The sequence below is a fragment of the Prorops nasuta genome, unplaced genomic scaffold (genome assembly GCF_024137725.1).
Source record: "Prorops nasuta isolate Cenicafe-Biocafe unplaced genomic scaffold, Cenicafe_Pnas_1.2 PNAS00004, whole genome shotgun sequence".
Classification (NCBI taxonomy): domain Eukaryota; kingdom Metazoa; phylum Arthropoda; class Insecta; order Hymenoptera; family Bethylidae; genus Prorops; species Prorops nasuta.
The window spans coordinates 4,678,622-4,701,681 of NW_027116801.1; the positions used below are offsets into that span (position 1 = coordinate 4,678,622).

Genomic DNA, 23,060 nt, shown 5'->3' on the forward strand with positions numbered 1-23,060 from the left:
ATACGATTTTTTTTTCAATTGAATGCGCAATATAACGAATACGTTATTAATAAATTTTCACAAAAATCTCACGGAAAATAACTTTAATCGCTTTCTTCCTCGATGCCTATACAAAAAAAGTAGAAGATATTCCTATTAACATAAAACAATATAATCGAGGTAATCAATGTTATAAGTGAATATATTTATATACTTTACTTACATTGGATGCTAGGAATCAGAATTTATTCCTGATCATCGAAAAACATCCATATTCGAGAGCAAACGTGTATTTCATATGTAAATAGCTCGACATTATAGGTAAGCAGAAAAGTGGTACAACGATACGGATCGAAAAGCTGGGAGATATGCATTAGTATACGAGCACCATTCATGCAAAGAAAACCCTCTTTAAGGTCTATACGTCATGAGAAAAAAAATCGACATGTCGAATATTCATGGTTTAAAGAGTATCGAAAACTGCGGACTAGCGATACATAAATATTATAGAAAAAAGAAGAGGAGCAGGCAATGTCACTGATAAGCCATGTAGCTCAAACGCTGATAATAATAAAGGGTTTGGAAAACGATATGAAATACAGTGAGACTCATTGAAGAGCACTGATATTAACTAAACAAACACCATTCAGAAAACCTTTCCTTGAAGCTCATACGAAATGGCGAATTTTTAAATTGAAGAATGACCAAAACTGCAAGTGTATATTAGTCTGATACAAGAATAAAAAAAAATATAATGAAAGAACAGATTAGTGACGAAGGTATAAGAGTCAAAGTCACAGATAAACACGAACTGCTTTCTTTCATCTCGAGAATCTTGATAATAATAAAGGATTTGGAAAACGATATGAAATACAGTGAGGCTCATTGACAGAAAGCACTAACATCAACTTGACCGTGCTTACACTATTTCACTTTGAAGCAGATGCGAGATTGTAAATTGTCGATTGTACAGCTTACAAAAATATCTACAGTGTATGCAATGTGTGTGTCCGGCAATAAATCTCCGACGGTAAGGCGATACGCGATGTTTATTTACGGAGACTGATAGTGGCTGATCGAACGAACAAGTCGCGAACGACAAAAACAACGAGTTAAAAGCTTAGAAATCCTGTAAAATTCATCACGGTCGTTCGAGGAGGTTGATTAGTGACTGGATTTGAAAAAGCTTCCTTTGGAACTTCGGAAAATCAGCAGAGCTCTACAAAGCGATCATCTTTCATTGGCGCTCTCTGGTGGCCGCGTGGGTGAACCTCGACTAACCTGAAAGCGTCGAAGAAACCTAAATCGCTTCGAACGTAACTTGAAATATTGTTCTAGTTCAACGCGACACAAAGCGGCTTTACGTCCTTATTTATTTATACAAGCTGAACTGTAGTCGACAGATCGATTATTCGCTTCAACTTCGTCTTAATCGTTCTTTCATTTCTTGAAACTACCGGTCACTTATCTTTTTTATAATGCAATGGGTGCTTTCTCTTAACTACAACAATATTGCCGTTGATATATCAAGTTAACGATACTGCAACGTACGTTGGCTTTTGGTAAAATAAAAAGTTCCTTTTCAAGCGTAACACACTCGATAGATCACTATTATCACAATGTAGCAAGCCTCGCAATCTTACCGACAGGAAATGTATTTCCTCTGCCGACTGGTAACACCATTCGGCCGACTTCCGTGAATTTTTGCGTGGATGAATTTGAGCGAGTTTCGTATGTCTGCACGGATATGAAGGTGGTGTGCATGAAACTAGAGGGAGAGAAGTTAAGGATGCCTGCCGCTATAGGAGAGACTAAAAGAGACAAGGAGACAGATAGACAGACAGACAAGCGAGAGACAGTCGGTAATGGCAGAGACATAGGATAACGGAATAAGGCGCGCAATATATATAGCTAAACGGGTTTGTGAAAATCAGATCAAACCTTTTTCAAGCATGACAGACGTTGGAGAGATCACTACCAACAGCAAATTAATCGCCTGGCAAATCTATTAGGCTGTCGAGTCTCTAACATATACGGTAAATTGGCGGTAGAACTTTCGACCTCTGCAGGGAGGCATCGAAACCTGCACTCTTTCAGCAATAATTCAACTCTTAATGACGTTAACGATAAGATGCTTGACTCAGTCGTTGATATAGTGGTCGCACGAGAAGCATTGGTAGTGGAGAACGTTTGCATGTGGGTTGAACATTTTTATTATATTATACCAGTCAAAGAGCCACTCCTCGTTCCTCAATAATATATTATAGTGTCATGAAAAGAGAAGTATTATTGCTGCAACAAAGTGCTCTTTGCAAGTCGCCGTAATCCGGCGATAATCGAACAGCATCTTCTTTCATTATCGCCGATTATGTGTCACGTAATTCAGCCTACGCCCAGCAACAATACTCTTGAGGTATAATAGCCTGTTTTCCGAACTGCGTATGTTATTATTTCGTCAGAAGGGACTGTAATATTCCAGAGTTATAACGCTTCGTGGCTGATTATAGTGTATAGTTATACCTAATAAGTCACTTGATTTTCATTTATGAAAAAATCACTGTGTCTAATTCTATTACAGAGTCTGAGAATGTAATAAAAATACGCTTTCTGTACTACAATTGAGGAGCTATGCAGCGAAATGCAAAATCTATTTTCATGAAAACGTGTATTAGCGATGGATTTTTGATTTTAGCAGAATCGAATATTATTTAATTATTAAATTTTGTTAAAAACTGTTTAGTTCTACAGATGTACTTTAATGAATTGACCTCTTCCACTAGTAGCACGTATTTTCATTTAAATAGATTCATTAACTTTTATTCCAAAGCTCCTCAGTTAATGGATTGATCGAGATGGATTAAATTCGAATTGAAAGAAGAGACTGTAATATTCTATAGAGTTATAACGGTTCCCGTCTATTGTTAATAAATGACTGTACCTATGGATGTATGTCACCATTATCATTGATGAAAAAATCAGTGTCTAAATCTATTAAATCCAATGACATTAGCAGAAATACATTTTCAATGATTAAATATCAATGGATGGTTTAATCATCAGTGGACTTAATTAGACCAAAGGAAATCAAGTCGCGACGATATATCTCAGTCGGCTATTGACGAATGAAGTAGGAACAGCTTTCTTAGGCTAGATCAATTAAGATCTTAGACAACTTGATGAATGTTCAATCAGATCTATCAGGGTGCGATTAGTCAGAGACTACTTGAAAAATACTATGGTAAATTGTCTCGAGAAGTCTGTTTAATTCGGACGGTAATTACCGACTCACTTCTTTGAAGAAAAAAAGCAAATAATGTGTATATATATATATATATATAGAGTTATAAATACGAGTGGGAGACATTCTCATAAATAACAAATTTAGAATATCAGTCTCTTGCATAATCTACGTATCGAATAATGCAGTAACCACATACTTTCATCATGTGCCAAGGATAGAATTCTTTTTTCAAAAGTAGAAACCAAATTAGAGCGTGATATTTAGAGAAAGGTGTGTGTATACTACTATAATTACAATCTCATAAAAACTATTATGAAAGTGGTTAATAAATTTTTGATTATATTTTAAAAAAAAGTTTCTTTAAAAAATATATGCATCTATTTATATATCACTGTGGAAGATTCTGAATGCAATTTTGCGAAATCACGCAATTACTCAAAATCGCAACAAAACCCTTATATGCAAGAATGTGGAGAATAAAATTGTAGTATTAAATTTAGATAAGTATAATAAGTTAATTTAGTTCGTTTCTCTGGATGATCGTGATAAAGTTATGCTGTAACGTTTGTTAATAAGTAGACTTGACAAAATTGCATTTAACCTCACTGGTGCCACAGATCTACATTTAAGCGGAGCGAAATATAAGCGTGTGTGTATATGTACTAATATATATAGTAAATGACGGCTTATGTGTAATCGTAGCGAAGTACTGTTGGTGTACAGCGACGATTGCAACCTTAGGGGCCATTGGCCCCTGTCGAGCAGCAAACGCGATGCAATGGTGCAGTGTGCAATCGAGGCAAACGGTGAGGAGGAGTTGCAGAGTCACAGAGTGCAAAGCCACTCACACATGCCACGCACCGCCGTGTGTTCGTGTGCGTGTTCGTAGTTGCGAGGGCATATATTGGTTCGATGATGCCCACGCTCGCACGCACTCACTCACATCGTGCCGCGTCGCCATAATCCAGCGTTGAGAGAGCACACTGCACAAAGTTGCAGTCCATTGGCCACTTGCCTTCTCAGTGTGCGAGTCCGGAGAAAGGTGCGGAGGCAGAAACGCGAACACACGAGGCTCTCTAAAGCTTCGCTCACACGTATAAAAAATTGCTCCCGGGGCAAAAATTGTCCCGACAAAAATTCAAACCGAGTTCCAGAAAGTCAAACAGCATGTGACGGAAATCCCTTTGATGTTTGTTATAAAAAACTAACTCGACCTCCAGCATATGCATTCAATGTGGCATTTATTTACACAAATTTTCATGTGGCACTAAAAATATACGCCGTATATCGCATTCGGCGAAAATACTTCTTCGTGTGAACGGATCTTCATACTAAATAGCAATACTGAGCCTGAACTGAACGTACAGATAACCCCATCTGTGTACCCCAACGCTTTTAATCAATTACCTAATCAAGATTCTTATATCCATTCTCTTATAGTAAAACATGTTTTAGACATCGCAGATAGAAAGAAGAATTCTTTTGGAGCAATCTCGTGGAACTCTTTTTAAAAAACAAAAGAAGAATTCTCTGTTGGATTTTATAAACAAGCTAAATATTTTTTTATGATACAATAAGAGTTTAAAAAAATTTTTTTTGCTAATTTGGATTTCTTAAATATGAGATAGAGATTAATTTCTGTTACACTACACAATGAGTAGTTTAAAATTAAATATATTTAATTCGTAAAGTTTAATTTAACGATTAAATGACTATTACCATCCGAGAATTAAATGGTTTGTTTGTTATAAATTGTTTAAAATGAGGAAAGATACAAACGATAACGCCCGTAATTAGATTGAATTCGACGCTCTATCTTCTTAATATAATATATATTTTGTTTTAACTAATTTGAAGCTTCCTAATGAATTATTTATTATTTAATAAAAAAAAAGGGATTATATTAAATGCAAGTTTAAAATTTCAGTCTATATAACGATAGAAGTTTATTGAATAAGCAAACACACGATGACCAAATATTAGCTTTCAATATTTAAAAAAATTGTATTATGTATTAGATAATTTTATGTTCTACAGATAATATAAAAAACTATTTTGCTTTAAAAACAAGGTTTTCCTTTGATCTTAAACACTAATAAAAACCATTTGTATAATTTACGCCAACAATTTCCGTGGTCGAGTAAAGAAAACTAAGAATCGTGCTTCGAAACTTTCTGTTTATTTATCTTGCTTTGATAAAAACCCATCTGCCGCGCTTCGCTGTCACAGATCGCTCTTCAGATTCGTAAATTAATCGCAATGGTCACTTTACTTTCCAGTAAATGCCAAGAACACACTAGAATACAGTTAAAAAAACTAAAAGAGTTTTTGAAACAGTATACGTACAGAAAATAAAATACTCTCATAGTGAAATGATTATTTGATTTTATCATTGCCCTTCGAAGATCGCGTTTAATTTTGAAAGAAAAGCTTTGATTAATTTGTCTTATAAACATACAAATCTATGCGTTACAAAATCTTTGTTCTATTAATAGTGGAGTTACCTATATTTGAAAACAAGTGGTATCTCGTAGTGGTTTTAGATGATTCTAGTATCAAACTGACGGTTCCATTGGAATTTGATTAATTTTAGAATAAAACAACAAAAGATACATCATTATGTTTATTTTACGATGGGAATCTGCTATACCGAGTTTCTTCTGAGACTCGTTGTCAGCGATTTTTCGTCGTGTTATTTCTTAAGCTCATCGTCGTTTGCTTTCAGTCTGACTTTTTCCCATGAAGGAGCCGCCCCATTCGCACCTCACCCCGCGAAAAACTTGTCTGGGGGACTCTGTCTTTTTCTTTCTCTTGCTCTATCTCATCTCTCTTTCCTTCTCCCCTCTCACATTGCTTTCGCTCTTTTTCTCCCACTTATGTCCTACCCTCTTTCTCACAAATTTATCGCACAGTACTTGAGTTTTATTGGAAAAATTTATTCGGCAACGGGGTAGTCCACTTGTAAATATTTCATGCTCCACGTGTTGTTTTAAAGTCTTATTTTTGTCTTCACTCTTTACAAGAAATAATTTCCAACATTGATGACTAATCGAAAGATACATAGATTGATGGGCATTGTTCAATCTTTAATGTAGAACTTGCACAGGATTTGCACTATTATGATCAAAAATACTTTGAATTTAAAATTATTCAAACATATATTTTATATATATTTATCTGCTCGAACTCAATTGTTCGTTAAAAAATCTATATTTTGTGATGTCGTTTTTAGTTTCTACATATTTATTACAATCGTTGAATTACAAACTATAACTTGATTATATCGGATTTCTAATTTAACTGCAATGTAACAATACAGGTTAGTTTTTTGCGATAAATAAACTTTATGTTTTGTAAAAAAGAGGAAATAAAAAACAGTATCAAATTATTTTAATTGGTATTATTTTTTTAAACTATTAATTGAGCCAAGCACACATTTACTGAGAATTCTACATAGGTTTGTACTTTTGCTAAAATTATATACATGACCGCTATGTTCAACCCACGCATATTCACTCACATACACATTATTTCAATTGCAAATATCTCATAAACACTCGGGTTAAATAGTTCATTAATATACCATAAATCTTTGAAAAAACCTTGAGAGGAATTAGAAGAATACAAAAAATACAAAAACAATTTCCATTAAAAAAAATATGACCTTTATACGATCTTTAAATTAAATTTGAAAATCAAACATTATTGTTAAATATAACTTTATAAGTAAGCTTTCGTTCGTACGGTTGTTATGCACGGAATCGTACATAAAATGTTAAGGTGTTCAAGAAATGGTGCGACATCCTGTTTATAATTAAAATGCAGTCATACTCAAGATGGGGTCTTCCGCCAGCTTTTCTGTCATTATATGGTTCAATAAGCGTCATCGCTAGCAGTGTATGTATCGATAGTATTGTTAAATATAAAAGCGAATGCATAATTTACGAAAGGAAACGCCTTGTTGGATTTAAACGCTTAAAAATATTGAAGAGACATGAGAAAGAGAGGGGCAGAAGGGAAGGAATGACGAGGGGGGGGGGGGGGGTAACTAGCAGTAATACAACGTCTGTCTGAGGCTCAGGCAGCAACGAAAAATACGTTCTTGTCAAGCATTCGTAAGCTCGCTGTACTCAAGGCCACGCACACGCATTCGCTCATCGTCGGCTCTGTGTCATTGCATGACCCCCCCCCCCTCATCAGTCCCTCTTCCTCTCCTACTTATCTTCTCTCACTCCCTTCATACACAACCGAGAGCAGAGCTTCGAGGCACTTGGAGCCTCCAGCAATACGAATGCTCTGTGCGACGTACATTTGTGGACGCTGATCTCATTTTGTCCCCACTTATTATACTCTTCTCCCAAATATAATCGTTAATCGCACACATCTTCCCAATTCTCCTCAACTCTCGTTTATTTTCCACTTTACAAAACTCGAAATACACCATTATCATATATCTATACGCCAAATTTTGGAAGAATTAATCATAGGTGTTTTTCATATTACTAATCCACGTTCTCCAAGTCGAAAGTTCCAAGATCCTTCTGAATCTGTATGAGGGTCTTTCCTTTCGTTTCATACATGCACAGAATAACGAAAGCTATACCGATGCCGCACACTATGGCGTAGCAAAACATCACGGCAGCCTCGCCAAAAGCCTCTGCTGCGCTTTGATAAGTGACTGTCACCAAAAAGGCTAAAATCCAATTGAGAAAAGCCACGCTCGACGTGGCTACGCCTTTGTACCTGGTTGGGAAAATCTCCGCCATGTAGGCCCACGGAATAGGACCTATTTTCGCAATGTTTACTTTAACGATATTGCACAGTGCTTGAAATTTGAAGAGGAGAGTCGAAGGACTTTGCTTACCAACGCCCAAACAATAGGCTGCAATGTAACAACAAATGGAGGTCAGAGGTAACCATTGTATAGTTGCTGCTACATCAGGATTCGAATTCCGGAAAATGTAAAATATGCCCACAGCCACCAGACAAATGCCCATTATTGCTTGGGAGATTATCATGAGAGTCTTACGCCCAAGCTGCAAAACAGGGAAAAAATGGTTTATCCTTTGTTCAGTGTAATGAAATATTGTACATATTTTTTTATGGAAGTAACTTTATCGATCAGGCTGGCTGAAATCACACACGATATGACTTGTACGACAGCGAAGGCCAGAAGTTGCAACAACGGATCCATGTCAACACCGGTTGACTTGAAAACAGTTTGGCCGTAGAATATCATTACGTTTATCCCACTAAATTGTTGAATCACCATAAGACCGTATGCTATACCCAGACTCTTCAAAATGGGCTTCTGTAGGAAAGACTTGAATCTTGGTTTTGCTGTTTTCAATTGTTCCGCTTGTTCCTGTTTCATAACGTCAATTAAAGAGTATTGAGTAGAAAACAGTTTACAACGATGTAGATTTTCCATTATTACTGCGTTACGAAGATAGTGAAAGTGAATGAACTATCTGACAATGAGAGAAAAAATATAGAAAACTCAACTATAAATTATCGAATACTTTACGTAAGGTAGAGCAATACTTTTATTGTTTTTTTTTACTGAGTTATATTTCTACACTGACTACAAAGTAAAGTGGCAAAGATAAAATTTAAACCCTTCTCAATATTTTTATGAATTGTATTTATGTAATCAGTATTTCCAATAAAGGAGTTGCTTTTTTGTAAATGGAATTGAAAATAAATTTTCAAGACGCAAAAGAGTGCAATATGTTTTCAGATTTTTTAAATCAAATAGCTCGAGTCAATTAAATAATAAAAATAGCAATTGATGCTCTAAAACGAACCTTAAAACCACTCATTTCAGGTTCGATGTCAAAATTTGGTCCACGAAAAAAGCGCATTGCTTTGCGCGCATTATCTTCCCTGCCCTTTATCATGAAAAATAACGGGCTTTCTGGTATGAATAACATTATTATTACCAGTAAGACTGACGATAAGCAACACAACAAGGATATCCACAAAATACTTTGTGCGAAACCGGTGCAGTAAGTGTAGAGTATTCCAATGACCAATAGCAATTGGAAAAAAACTCCCAGTGTCCCTAATTAGGAAACAAGTTGGACCAGTTAAAAAAAAATTTATAGAATTTAATGAAATAAATTTGATGACTTCTTTCACCTCTTATTTCTTTTTCAGATATTTCAGCAACAAAGAGAGGGGCGGCTACACAAAGCATACCGCCACAGCCTCCTGTGATAATTCTACCCAGAATATAAAGTGCTACCACATCATTGGCGAACATCAAAAAGACCCAGCCAAGTACCATAGGTGGCATCAGAGCCATCATTGTCCATTTTCTGCCGATAAAATCGATAAGGAAAGGGACTATCGTTATGCCTACGGCAGCACCCACGGAAAATATCGAAGCTATCACGCTAACCAAAAATGAGTCGATTTGATATTCATCTTTTAGTATTTCTACGGTAACCGCACTCCATCCTATACCGCAGCCCAGAGTAAAACCACTCATACAAGCTAGACAAAAAGCTTCGATTAGAATTGTATCAATCTTCAACAAAGTTTATATCTTTGGATAAGATTTCAAGATTACCTGCTGTAGCAGCAACATACTGGGGTAACCTCCTTTTCACTAATTCCGAATAACTGTCCGCCATAGTATTTATTAATAGATTTTTTATATTATATCATCAGCAATTATCTCATGATTTGTTCAATCTCTATGTCTTTTGTCTCTCAATAACCCAAAACCAACGTTGGCAACTAATTAGTTTTTCGTCTCACTTCAAGCCGTTGTAATTAATGCGAAGCTATCTGCATTGAGACAGAGTGAAAGAAAATAATAGGGTGAAGGTGAAACAACTACTTCGATGATAATGTAGTATATATATGTAGTATATCTCACATAACAGGTTCATTTTGACGAAATAATTTACATATTTCTACAAATATTAATTTACGAATGCAGACAGTTATTATATACGGTTTTAATTATTGTTATGGTGTGGCATCCATTATTACTGTTACTGCAAATTGCTGTAAGCACTTAAAATTTATCAGATACGTAAAATAACATACAGATTCTCAATTTTCATTCATTTTTCTCCGAAACGATTGAATAAATAAAGAAAGAAAAAATAAAAATCGTGTTATTAGATATAATATCTATCCTGTAAAAATATTTTATATTCACTAAAGTATTTTGCAGTTTTATAAATAGGAGAGCTTAGTGAATTTCACTAAGGCACTTTTTATGATTTGAATCAATCATAAGAGTTCTTAGGTCTAGATACAATACATCGAAATATCGACAGAAGTGAACTTGAGTTTATACCGAGTCGATAACAAGTTGAGCTGTAGGTCGCCGAACGGTAATGGGGATAAAGTCCTTTCTCACGCTCGGTTGCTTCGGCTAACGACATTCAAATTTCGTTAGAGTACCAGAGGTGAGCTTAATAGAATTTAATTTACCGAACACAAATCATCTTCAACTTTCTTACTTTTTGGCGCTTTTTTATTAACTCTACTTTAAATTCTTACAATAGATTGAGCAAAGGTTTCTTCCGATAATGGTCGAACAAATTTTTAAACAGCACTTCATTATACAGCCCACGCATAAAACAAAGATAATAAATGTCAGATTTTCCTTCATTACCTGATCAGTAGATAATAATAACCATATTCAGGACATTATATGTATCAGATACGTGTTAATTTAAAAGAATTGTCAAAACCTGACGTTAATGATCCACTTAAAATGAGAGCACATACAGGTATGTGTTATGGACTATTTATGTATAGAATGGTAAACTTATGTATCACACGAACGTTATACGTGCCTGAAATGCACATAGTTGAACGCATACTTCAAGGCAAAAGGAAATCCTGTAAATAGTAATACAGCTTTGGAAAAGGGGAATAGCCATGGTTGAGAATGTGGCAACAGCGTATCAAGATACATATATATAAGATTGTACACAAGTAGCAAAGAATACACGCAATACTTATCCGTAGCATTGTTCGTTAGAAGAGGTGCGATAATATTTCAATTAGCTGCAACACTTTCTTAATTTAACAGTGAAATACGACACCAAGAGATAACGGATTGAGCACACTGCTAATCCTAGAACGCCAGTTTATCTACCTCAAAACTTGACAGCTATATTTTACTATATTCTACTATTTTGAAGAACGTCAAAGTAACTGATCATGTGGAGTAAGCAGAAGAAACTAACGAGCAGTGGCATTCTTACGGGTTTCAAGACAAACAAATAATGTAACTAGGATGATTATACGAAATAGAAAATATGGTAGAAATATATATACATATAAGCTTGGACGTTCTCCTTTATAGCATATATGTACATCATATAAATATATAAGCAGACTTGCAAACCACTTATATAAGCACATGGCTGGTTTGCTACCTTGAAGTCAGTCGTTGCCACGAGTCTTTTATACTTGCATTGGCGTATGCATCGAAGGCCCCTTCCCATCACAAGAGCTATTCATCAAATCATAAATCTCTGTTTCATAGGCTTCAACAAATTTCATAATTCATCAATAGTACTGCGAGCAAAGTGGTTCGATCAGCGTGCATTATTTTAAAAAATAAACTCATCTGACTCTCACTTATCCACCAAGTGTGTTTTACACTCGTGAACAAATAATTTTCACGTTATTCGCTACTATCACCCCCGATCTCTCCGAAATAGGAGAATAAAAACATGGGGCTTGGTAAGAATGAATTAGGAAAAGCTTATTTCGCGAAGGGTCAATCTCGGTGTAAAAATTGTTTTTCCAAATTTGCAGAAGATTCGCAAAGACCTATATAGCTCCTCAGGTCGTGAGGAAGAGACGGCATAGCAGAGCGACCACCCCTACGATCGATTCTAACGAGTGAGGCTTACGATGCACAATCACCCTCGTATAAATCAGGAGAGTTAGGCCCTTGGGGTGTTAAGGACGTCGAGGACGGCATTCCCGATAAAAGTCGGCGGTGACACGATAAAATTTCGTGTCGTCCCTCACGGAGAACACTGTCACGGACCTAGCCCACAAAGCCTGCCATGGTGAGCATCCCAGAACTATCTCTTTTACCTTCGAAAAACATAGTACCTTATACACTTACATCGAAACCCTCTTTCTTTACAATAGGACTCGTATACGTTCTCCAAATCTTACCTGCAACAAAAAAAAAAGAAAGATCGATTAAAACCTGTGCCATATTCGATTCATACGGGGCATTCTGGACAATGTAGGTCGGGAGACAAACGATTTTCGCATATAATGGCAAAATATTTTCGAGAGGGAGGAACCGTCCCATCCACGATGCTATATGATCGTTTTTCTATGACAGTCTCCTGTAATTGATTGACTATTCTCGAGCACATTCGATATGGATGATTGATAATGTAGTGTGAACACCTATGGGGTATCACACATAAAGAGAAAAAAATATAGTAAATTCAACAATATGGGACACATTAACTACTGGAAATTATAGTTTTCGGCACTGCAATAAGGTTGTAAAGTAATATATGAAATCTTTACTATATCGGTGTGGTCGGTGTTACCAGATTATAGTGCCAGAAACTATAATATCAAAACAGGTCATGTCCTGTAGTCGAATTTACGATATTTATTGCTTTAATGCACGAGCAAATCCAACGTACAGCTGTATTTCTGATTTCATTCTTGGTGCACAGAAAGTACTATTTTCAAGTAGTATGTACTAAGGTGGGTATATATACGTATATGTACACTTTTCGTTGTGTTGGAAGTCGGCTGGCTGAGTAACGTTCGCCAAATATTATATCGCGAATAAAATACATTTACGACTCACGAATTTACGCGCGCGATGTCACATAAAGTTTAAGAGAGCAGGTGTATTAATTAATTTAACTATCAATTTTTTGAAATATATCTAGAAAATAACTTTTTAGTCTTGACTATAATTGATGGCATAATTACGCAAGAATATCTCTCATGATTGATGCTTACAAAACATGATTTAATTGGACTAAAAGGACCAATCATTTTTGTTTAAATGACAACTTTATAACTGGTTACGAACAAAGAAATGACGAGTGATATTATTAATGGTCGATTTTTCTATACACTCAAATTGCAGTATAAAAGATTTTCTCTCCACAGCCTTGAATTACCATGTTATTTTTAAGACTATGTATACATACGAATCTCCATAGAAGGATTCGATATATGGTAACATAAAGAAAACCACAATCCCTTACAGTACGGAATTAAAAAGGCAATGCTTCTGTTTAAAGGTAGTTCGTGTGAACAATGAGATTCTCCAAGACCTTTTCTAACCACCATAATTTGATGCTGTACCAGGTGCTGTCCTACCAACAATAACACTTTCGAACGTGTCCTCGACTACCCGTTTCTCTCTACTTCGCCACTTTCGCCATACATTTTGTATCAGATAGTGCGAAACTTACTTTGTTAATTTATTTATTAGTTTACGTCTAGTTGTTAAATGCTATACTGTTATAATTCGAACGAATATTCAAGGATGTTTATATTCATTAAATATAAGCGATGAAAGTGGCAGGTGTACAAGAAAATGTTTGTATTTTACACAGTTTTGATAACAAAGAAAATACTTGCATATTTACGTTTTATCCTAAATGTGCACGTCAGTTGTATGCATATATATATATATACAACATGCACGTAACTACAGTTTCTAACGGAAATTTATTCAAATAATGTGAGAAGATCTATGAGCAAAAAACCCGCACCTATGCGTCCTGCATTATATCCAGTTGAGTGAAAATTAAAGAACTCTAGCGAACTGTTGAAGTTTGCCTGCTTCATTCGTCAGCGCAAAACCGTTCATGCGTTAAAATAAGACACGTACAGCTTATCTTTCTTTTCGCTTCGATTATTCGTTTCGATACTTTTTGAAGAGAAAAACGCCTCTATTATAATATTTCCCAGTATTCTCGTGCTAATCGGTTTAAAAATATTTTTACCTGTTATTTCTTTTTCAGCGTCATAAATTTTATAAAACTGATTACGAATTTTATAAATACCACGAGCATGTCGCTTCATTATTACAATGAAAAGAGTTTATAAATTCTCTTCTTTGTTACGTGAAAAAAATCCTTTGTCATTCTGGTTTCCCCTAATGCTATAGGTATACCAAGCCCTATTTATTCCGGAAAACCTACCTATCCCTTAAAGATATGACGGATCACTATTTTGGCCTTTTAGCGGACAGCTATTTAACCGAAAACGCATGTATTTTTCGGTCACGAAGAAAATTTCCCACTTGGAATGATTCATTTGCTAGATTACTCAATTCTACGACGTTTAATCGATAGCGTTACTTTCCTTCGTCAGTCACTGAAAGTAATTATGCATGAAACCAGCAGTGATTTGCAAAAAAAATAGAATCTCTTAAATTTTTTTCATGCAAAGAAAACATTTATCAGAATAGGTGACGTAATATCGAATTCTATTTTTAAACAGATAAATTTTGTTTTGTTAAACATCTACAAGAATAATATTTTGTCGAGACTTCGATCAAATTATTAGCAATAAATTAGCAGGTTGTATCTGAAATTAGTCAATTGTACGTCTATTTATACACATATCTACTTTCTTGCGTATTTTTAATAGATTTATGCAAACAGCCATTTGAAAAAATGAGAGGGGTATAAAATCTCGTGTTCGATTTGTTGCATGTTTTTTTTCTACCTTTGTCTGCTTTTAAAGAGCAGGGGTACGGATGTCCTGCTTCAGGCTCCCGGAAGTGCGCTGCGCAAGTTTTGACAGAGATCCATGGAAATACGGAGAGGGGGGGGGGGGGGTGGGGTTCGAAGGAAAGCATACTGGTGAAAAAAAGAGAAAGAATGGAAGGGGAGTGAAGGGAGGGGGTAAGAAAGCGGTACAGCAGGCAGGAGAATGTCCTTCATTTACGCGATAATGCTCCGCTGCCAACAGCTGCTTCGGAGCATTTCATGAATTTCCTACAGGTATTCAGAAATGGGTCTTTATTATTGCTTTCATTCAAACCATAAAAATTGCAGTGAAAAATATTCTTTTTATAAAACGCTGATTATGATAATGAAAACTCAATAATTTATTAAACTCTTTAAGAAAAAGCTGGATTTAGCATTTCTACAGAAATTGTTCATATTTTAGTTATTATACAAATAAAGAAAACAAAATTTATCTTTATATTCAGTACACTAATATATTATTTGCTTATTTTTACTAGACAATAGTCGAGGATCTAGTATATGTTTTTAGTGGTAATTCAAGTGCCCTAAGGATAGCATTTGAAGTGTTGCAGAAAGTATGGCATAGAACGAATGGGACTTGTAATTTTTGTTATATGACAGTCTCGGTTTTGGGGAAGCTTTGAATGAGCATTTTCGCTCCCTTGTACCTTACTTTAGGAACAAAGAAAAACTTCGCATCCCCTTTTCTGCGGAGGCAGTTGCGCGAACGACAGTTTTCATGCTCTGCTTTTTCCCCTCCCAGATCATCATCCTTCCTTCTGCATTTTTCTTATCCCTTTTATGTTAAGAGATTCATCAGTGTTGGTATCCAAGATGAAGTGAAAAAATCGTCCAATGAGATTGAACAAAAGAATAATCAAATCGAGGATTAGGTGGTTACACAGCGGGAAATTCTCGATTTGGAACAGTGTTGCAACCGGCATTAAATTGTTATTTAAATCGCATACATCCACCGCACCCTTCTTTTGCAAGCATCGAAAATGGTTAACGAACTGGAAACCAAAAGTGTCAGCCAGAAAAATAGCAAAGGATCCAGTAGCATGCACGTGTCACAAAGGGTTCAAGCTGCAATAGCCACGTCATGGATCGTTAAATTTGTCCACGTTCTTCAATATGCGCAACTTTATTGTTACACACAACTATAATCGAACCGAATAAATTTGAATGCTATATATTTTAATAATAAATATCTTGCAACTTACAATTATAGCTTACGAACACGCGTATGCATTGCATAAATGAACTTTGACTTCTTTTGGATTAATCAATATATTCGATATAGGTTTTAGAATTTATCTTAAAAGGGTGGAAAATTGTTTTTAATCAATATTCAATGTGGAATATAAAAATATTTGATTTCTTTTCATTTCAAGATTTTATAAACAAATATGCATTTCAACTACGGTTACTGAGTGTATTGTTTTGTTTGTTTGAAAGCAAAACACGAGTAAATTTTTATTGTACATCTTTTTATTCGAAAAACAATTTCTCTCATTTGTAAAAAAAAACGTCTCGTCTGATATTTCTCAATTAAGCAGTGCAAAAAAATTTAACTATCAGCTTCCAATCGTTTTCTTCTTCCTTTCCAATTTCACGATACGAGCAGTGAAAGAAAACCAAACAAGGATGAACCGTTTTCCAACTTTCGCCGTAACTCTTCCTCAGAACTTCCTTTTGCGTAAAACAAGGAACTCTTAAGAACATTCGCATATAACAATTTAAGTAAATAATATTGGTTTACTTTGCAATGCAAGTAATGAAAAGATAAGGGCAAGAATTGAAGACGCCAATGAATATAAAACTGTTAACTACGTTTTAAAAGTATAATATTTTTAGTAAGTCTTAATTTATCTAGTTTTTTTTTAGACATCAACGAAGTGGATGTTCTTTTGGTTTATTTTAGGAATTACAAGTTGATAAAAAAGTGACGAGGTCGTTCAGCTGTTGCAGCAACTGGAAGAACATGAATTAACCTGTAATTAATATTTTTTGCCATTACACATCCATCCACTACAATGTTTGCAAGTGTAATACCCAATCAATCATATTTATAAACAAATATTTAAATTTTGTTTATAATTAAACAAAAGTATTTTTTATATCTTTTAAATTACAAGAATTATAAATAAATAGCTCTTATTTTAATTATTTATTCTTTTACAAAATCTCGTTGAAACGAAAATTCAGAACACATATATAATTGCAAACTAATAAAATATTTTACGAATAACATTTTTTTAAGATGTCTACAGATGTATAATATAAAAGAATATAGAGTACCAAAAATAAAACAAGAGAACCTCCTCAAGAGTGGCTGTCCCCATTGATCACGAACACTTCTTTTTACGATCAAGTGGGAAGTAACAGTTTGGGAGGTGCGCAGGACGCTTTTTTGCGGTATTTTATACGGTTTTATGCTAGGGCAATCTAGTTTCAGAATAAAAATAAAATATTTCTTTAAATAATTTTTATTTGTAAATTTATTTCTCCCAACTTTTTATCACCTTTATTGAAATTAAATAATTGAATACAATCTAACTCCATCCGTACTTATTTGGGCTTTGTCCAAGGTCGATTATTGCTGTGTATATATCTTGGGTCATATCGGATTACAAACTGAAGATATTCGATACAATATCACCTTTCAGTGGTCCCATAAATAATTGAACGTCTTATTCCGATTGATATGATCAAAGACCTAATAAAACAATTTACTGAATAGCCACATGTCAATTATAATGAAACAAAAAAATAAACCATGATTGCATAGAAGAGAATATAATAAATAAGCAATTTCTGTCAAATTTACTATCTATTTACCATTATTTAAGGCATAGCATAACAAGAGCAAATTAATTAAAGGACTAATGTCAAGTGGAATGAAAGAGAAAAGGAGGGAGTAAAAGAACGGAAGTACGTCAATCTGTACAACGACTGAAGTGTTTGGAGAACAAAGAGCTTGGTTCGGGATGAAGCAGTTAGAGGAGAAGCAGTAGTAGTTGGAGAAGTTTCGTAGTCCCCAATCGAAAGGTGCTGGAACGAGGAATATCCTTCCTTTCATTCGTGTCCCCGATCGGTTTCACATCTTTTTTTTCTTCAGACTTTACTCAACCCCTACAAGCAGAACTAACTCGACATAGAAACTTTATTATTAATCGAATACGGTTTCCTCTTCTTCCTCCTTTGTCATGAACCGACTAGTTCTGCGTCAAAACAAACACAAGGGGTTTCAACGAAGATATTTCGTGCAGTTCATAAGGGCCACATGACACACACACATATACGCCGATTGGAACCGACGTAGCATTGGTTTACGAAGATACTTGATGAGCGTTCTGTTTAAATACATCAATAACAAAAAATAATCTTAATGCCGAATATTTTTATTCCCAACTAAGTGATACGAGACACTTTGTGGCAATACAGAACAATGATAACCGACGAAATAACGTATATATATATATATATATATGTATATGTATATGAAGAATGCCTCCTTTCTAGAAATTCGCACACCTGCCCCACTTGTTCTGACTCACGACTTCGATTCCTTCAGTTTCTCAATAGAGAAATGGGATTATTTCTTTCCAATTCCCCTTCTCCTCTTCTTGTTCTTCATTCCTTCCACCAACTATCCCAGTCACGAATTTCATCTCTCGAGAGACTAGAGACAAGCGTATCCGATAGCTGCTTATTGGATTTCGAGCAAACGGCCATTTCCCTCCTTATGCACAAAGGGGCGATATTCTTTGTTAAGAAGATTACTTTCACGAAAGAGCGCTACGAGTCGGATTCCAGAATCAAAACTCCTCTAATGTTCACCAACGATTTCAATAGTAGGAAAACAGATATTGATAACCATCTAAGTAGAAATCCAATTTAGGAGAAAATAATAAGAGAAGGAATCGCTTTGCTTTTATTTATTACGGACAAAGAGAATGGGTGCACGAAGATTTTATTGTATTATACATAAAATATTTATTCTCAATTTTTTAAGAGCTTTCACTCGACGTTTTAAACTATTAAAGTCCCAGTCTTGTACTAATTTCTTCCTAAGAAAATCAATTTATCGATGACTCTTGCAATATTATTATAATTACAAAAATACGTGAAATGTAAGAATACAAATAATTTAATTCAATACAGTTTTGAAGGTTTTCGAAATAATTCCACGGCAAAATTACGAGTAGTTTAATTAATCGAATTTTAGCCAATTAATGTTACGTCGAGTTTTTGCGTCGCTTTGCAAAGGGATATAATCTCGGGTAGCAGATCTTACGATCATAAGCATCTTCCCTAAAGTGGAATTATAATTGCCAGAGCGCGCTACCCGCATGGAAACGAGCGCGTGGCTTTAACGGGAGGGCAAGATTCTTTATCGGTCCGTCTATAAGTAGTTAACTGGTTCGACTAGTATCCAATAAAGTCGACACGTATACCACATAAGGTGCTGCATTGGACGATAAAAGAGAAAGATTGAAGCAACTTGCAAGGAATATTCGACGAAGCTGCATATATCTGACTTTCGCTCGAATATTACCGCAATTTCATTCGGGACACGCGTCCTAATTGTACAACTAACGGCAGCTGCTCAGCAGTGACAAAAAACTATGCTAAATTCACATTTTGAATTATCATCGCGCGGTGATATTGTGGTCGGTAAGCGAACGATCCCAGTGACTCGGTATGTTTTCATTGTAAGAGCCAAACTCGTAGATTCATCGAGCAAACCATTTTTTTTTTCATGTGAAAGAGAGAAAAAAATTATATGAATATATATCGTTGGATGATGCGACGAGTCAAAAGAAGTTATTATAAAAAGACTCAACGCTATTTATAGTAATGATGAACGGCTATTTTCAGTTGCCTGGATTCGAGGAGAGCTCTTGTAGTATTGTCGCCATTGTCCAACAGTGGCACGTGCTTCCCATTGTTATGATTCACGGTGAGGAGAGTAACGGACGAGCAGCTGACCTGTGTAGACCAAGAACGCGAGTAATAAACAGAAGCCAGCCAGCCGCCAGTGCTGCTACTTGTCCCATCTATGGCTACCTCGACTAAACAAAGTGAATAGGTAGGGCGGCAGTCGAGAAGCCATATTTCTACACTCTTATACATGTGTACCTAAACTAGAAGTCCTCGAGTTTCGCGTGGCATTGAGTGAGTGAGAATATAAACTTGAGGGTATTGAAAATATTGTTTTCACTGTAGTGATCTCGAAATCTATGGGAGAAACCGTGCTGAAAAGCGGCTTGTCGTCTGTCTTGTAACAAAGAAAACTTTAGAAGAAGGCAGCATTACTGCTCGTTATGGTATGGCCAACTTCACGGCCTCTCAAAAGCTTTGCTTTTCAAAGAAAACATGTTTTTCCACGACTACCGAACTTTCTGAGAATCGCCAAGTTAATCTTTAACATTATTATGATTGTTCGGCGAATGAGAGAATCATTCTTGGCTAAAATACTTGTTTGCACCGCAGATTTCTTGAAGAAGGAAAGTATTTATATACATATATACGTTAAGAGATGGAGGTGTAAGAATATTTTTAAAAGATACTTGGATTAAATTTCTACAAGGTCATCGGTTGAATTAGCGCAGCCCTGCTATATGATACAATACCGTTTTTAACGGTACCGTGGAACAATCGAGAAATCGTTGGAGCAAGTACATATTACACGCGTGTACCGTGTTCTTTAAAATTCAGCCCTGTCTTGAGAGGAGAGTTTGAAGGAAAGTTTATAGAAGGTAGAGAGAAGAGAAGGGAAGGGAAGATGAGAGGAAAGGACAAAGTCCCCTTTGAACTTGTCGATTTTGATGCGACGCAAAGGTCCCTGTGCTCTTCTTCGGCAACATTCCACCCCATGCTTGAAGCCACCCACTTTTATCCCTCATTCCTCGTCCCCATTCAGACAGCTCTCGTTCTCTCGCTCCCTCTAATGAATCTAGAACACCCTTCTAATGCAGGCTGCTCCTTTTTTCCGCAGATCCCGTGAAATCGTGTCACATTCGTACCCAATCAAGCAGCAGTTTCCGGCCGGGGCCCTCCCAAGAGAGGGCGTCGCAAGGGGTGGGATAGTCTCTACTTGTGCCCTTCAATCGAATTCATCGTGGGACATTAGCAGCTGTCGAATTCGATCAAGGTCGTTACTAGTGCGTTTTCTCGCACTGCTGGAAGGATTGCTAGGCATGCAGGCGCACACCAATCATTTTTAGCTATTTACCTCCCTTCCTCCCCCCCCCCTCCCCTTCTCTTCTAGCTTATTCAGCGACAACCTAGCCTGGGGCGATTAACAAGAATAAAGAAAAATACAGGCACGAGCCACTTGCAATAATAGCGGGGTGTCGACAAAATGACGAAATCACGCGTTGACAGTTTTCCAGGGGAAAAAGGATGATCGTCGCATAGAATAGAGAATTAATCGTGATTGTTGCGTCGTTCAAAAGGGTCCTGAATCTGTTGCACGTGAGTCTACCAATACTCGTAGGAGCCTGTATATTTGCGCTTTGATGTAATCCTTATATTGAACATAATAGATGCCCGAATATAATATCTCCTCTTTGTAAGTGTAGAGTACAGAAAAAATATTTGGCTAAACCTAAGCATTCTCTTGTAACGTTTTTCTTTCTTTGCCATTCGCGTCCAAATTCCTCTAAAAAGATTATAGACTCTATTCAAAATACGATCTGCTTTATGGCAAACAATCAGAGTTCTAGATTATGGAAATCGCGAAGGAAATCGTATGATAATATTGCGAATTATATTTTCAGGCATTTGTAATGTAGATCAAAAAACTTTTGGTTGCTTTAAAATGTCCATTTAATTTGCCCAACAATAAATAAACATGAGTTATGCTGTGGCAATTAGTTACAGCAGCGAGTTAATATTAAGGCTATAGTATATTGTGTACGCTATGGTAAACTCGGTAAATTTGTTACGTAATAACTCAATGTTTATTCAACAAGAAAACGTTTTATTGAATCTACTGTATACCATTCAATTGCACATTAATTTCCATTTCTTGTAAATTACGGCTTCTTGTACAGTAAAATAATAATTCCTAAGACACATCAAGCTAAAAAAGATCGCTATATTCAAAATTATAAAAAAAATATTCCATTTAATTTTAAATTTAACACTATAATCTATACATGGATAACAGAATTTTTGTAAAAACCCACTATACATTTGCTTGAGAAAAGCCCCGAAGTACAAACTTTACATGAAGATCTAAATCGAAAGTAAAATTTATGATCGGCTAAAGCCTTTGGAAAATGCGATCGAGTGAGTTTTGCAACCGATTATTTAAATTATCTATTGGTAAATGCATTAAGAAATAAAAAGAAAATTAAGTCACATTTATATCCATTTTTAAGTATAAGAATAAGTTTAAGGCACTGTACACTTCCATACGCAAAGCAAAAAGTATTAAAGTTTACAAAATGTTTGCAAGTTACTTGAATAAATTGGTTAGTGTTGTGCAGAAAGAGTTTTTAAAAGAAAAGCAAGTTCTAAGCACGAACATGTGCAGTATCTGTCACGTACTCACCTATATGTATACAATGTTAAGCCAAGTTTATTACTCACGCGTGTCATTTAGGAGCGAGTCTGGTACGGCAGCGGATGCACTCCGCTTACCGCTATCCCCAGTCAACGCAATCTGTCCCGTAAGAATAGACACGCAAACCAGTACTAAAACGCCAGCGCTACTAGCCTGACCTACCATAACGTTCTTCAAATTCTTCGCAGAACCACCGGGCACCGGGGCGTTTATCTCTTTTTATTTTCTCATTATTTACATTCTCCCTGCTTCTATTTATAGCGTTTATCGCTATTAATCAAGGCTACCCTCCGCTCTCACAACAAGAGAGATAAGATTCGGAATAAACTTGACAAAAAATTCCTAATATAAAAATATTTCAGTTTGTATGATAAAAAGGGTCAAATATTGTACAATGTAGAGGAAAGATAATAGTGACACAGCGACAAAGAGCAACTCGATAAATAAAACCTTACAATATCTATTCGTAAATAGAGTGTTTGTTATTTCAACAAGCTCAATCAAGTTGATCGATAAAAATCTGTAG

General features: G+C 35.7%; 2 protein-coding genes across 2 annotated transcripts in view; both read right to left on the minus strand.

Moving 5' to 3' along the window:
- heca (headcase) overlaps positions 1–23,060 on the minus strand; it is a 120,573-nt gene that overhangs the window by 60,987 nt on the left and 36,526 nt on the right. The window lies entirely within an intron of this gene.
- Positions 7,723–9,858, minus strand: LOC136773123 (facilitated trehalose transporter Tret1-like). Its single transcript, XM_066726553.1, has 6 exons — positions 9,795–9,858; positions 9,362–9,718; positions 9,028–9,284; positions 8,334–8,585; positions 8,085–8,256; positions 7,723–8,006 (listed from the first exon to the last, which is right to left on the minus strand). Exons 1-6 carry the CDS (start codon positions 9,856–9,858, stop codon positions 7,723–7,725), a joined length of 1,386 nt encoding a protein of 461 aa, XP_066582650.1.

Bases quoted from the DNA above. Each gene is read 5' to 3' on its own strand.
- LOC136773123 (XM_066726553.1), bottom strand. From the start codon at position 9,858: ATGGCGGACAGTTATTCGGAATTAGTGAAAAGGAGGTTACCCCAGTAT. The intron at 9,719-9,794 runs GTAATCTTGAAA...CTTTTTGTCTAG, and splicing joins GTATGTTGCTGCTACAGCAG to CTTGTATGAGTGGTTTTACT. The intron at 8,586-9,027 runs GTTCGTTTTAGA...GTTATGAAACAG, and splicing joins CTGAAATGAGTGGTTTTAAG to GAACAAGCGGAACAATTGAA.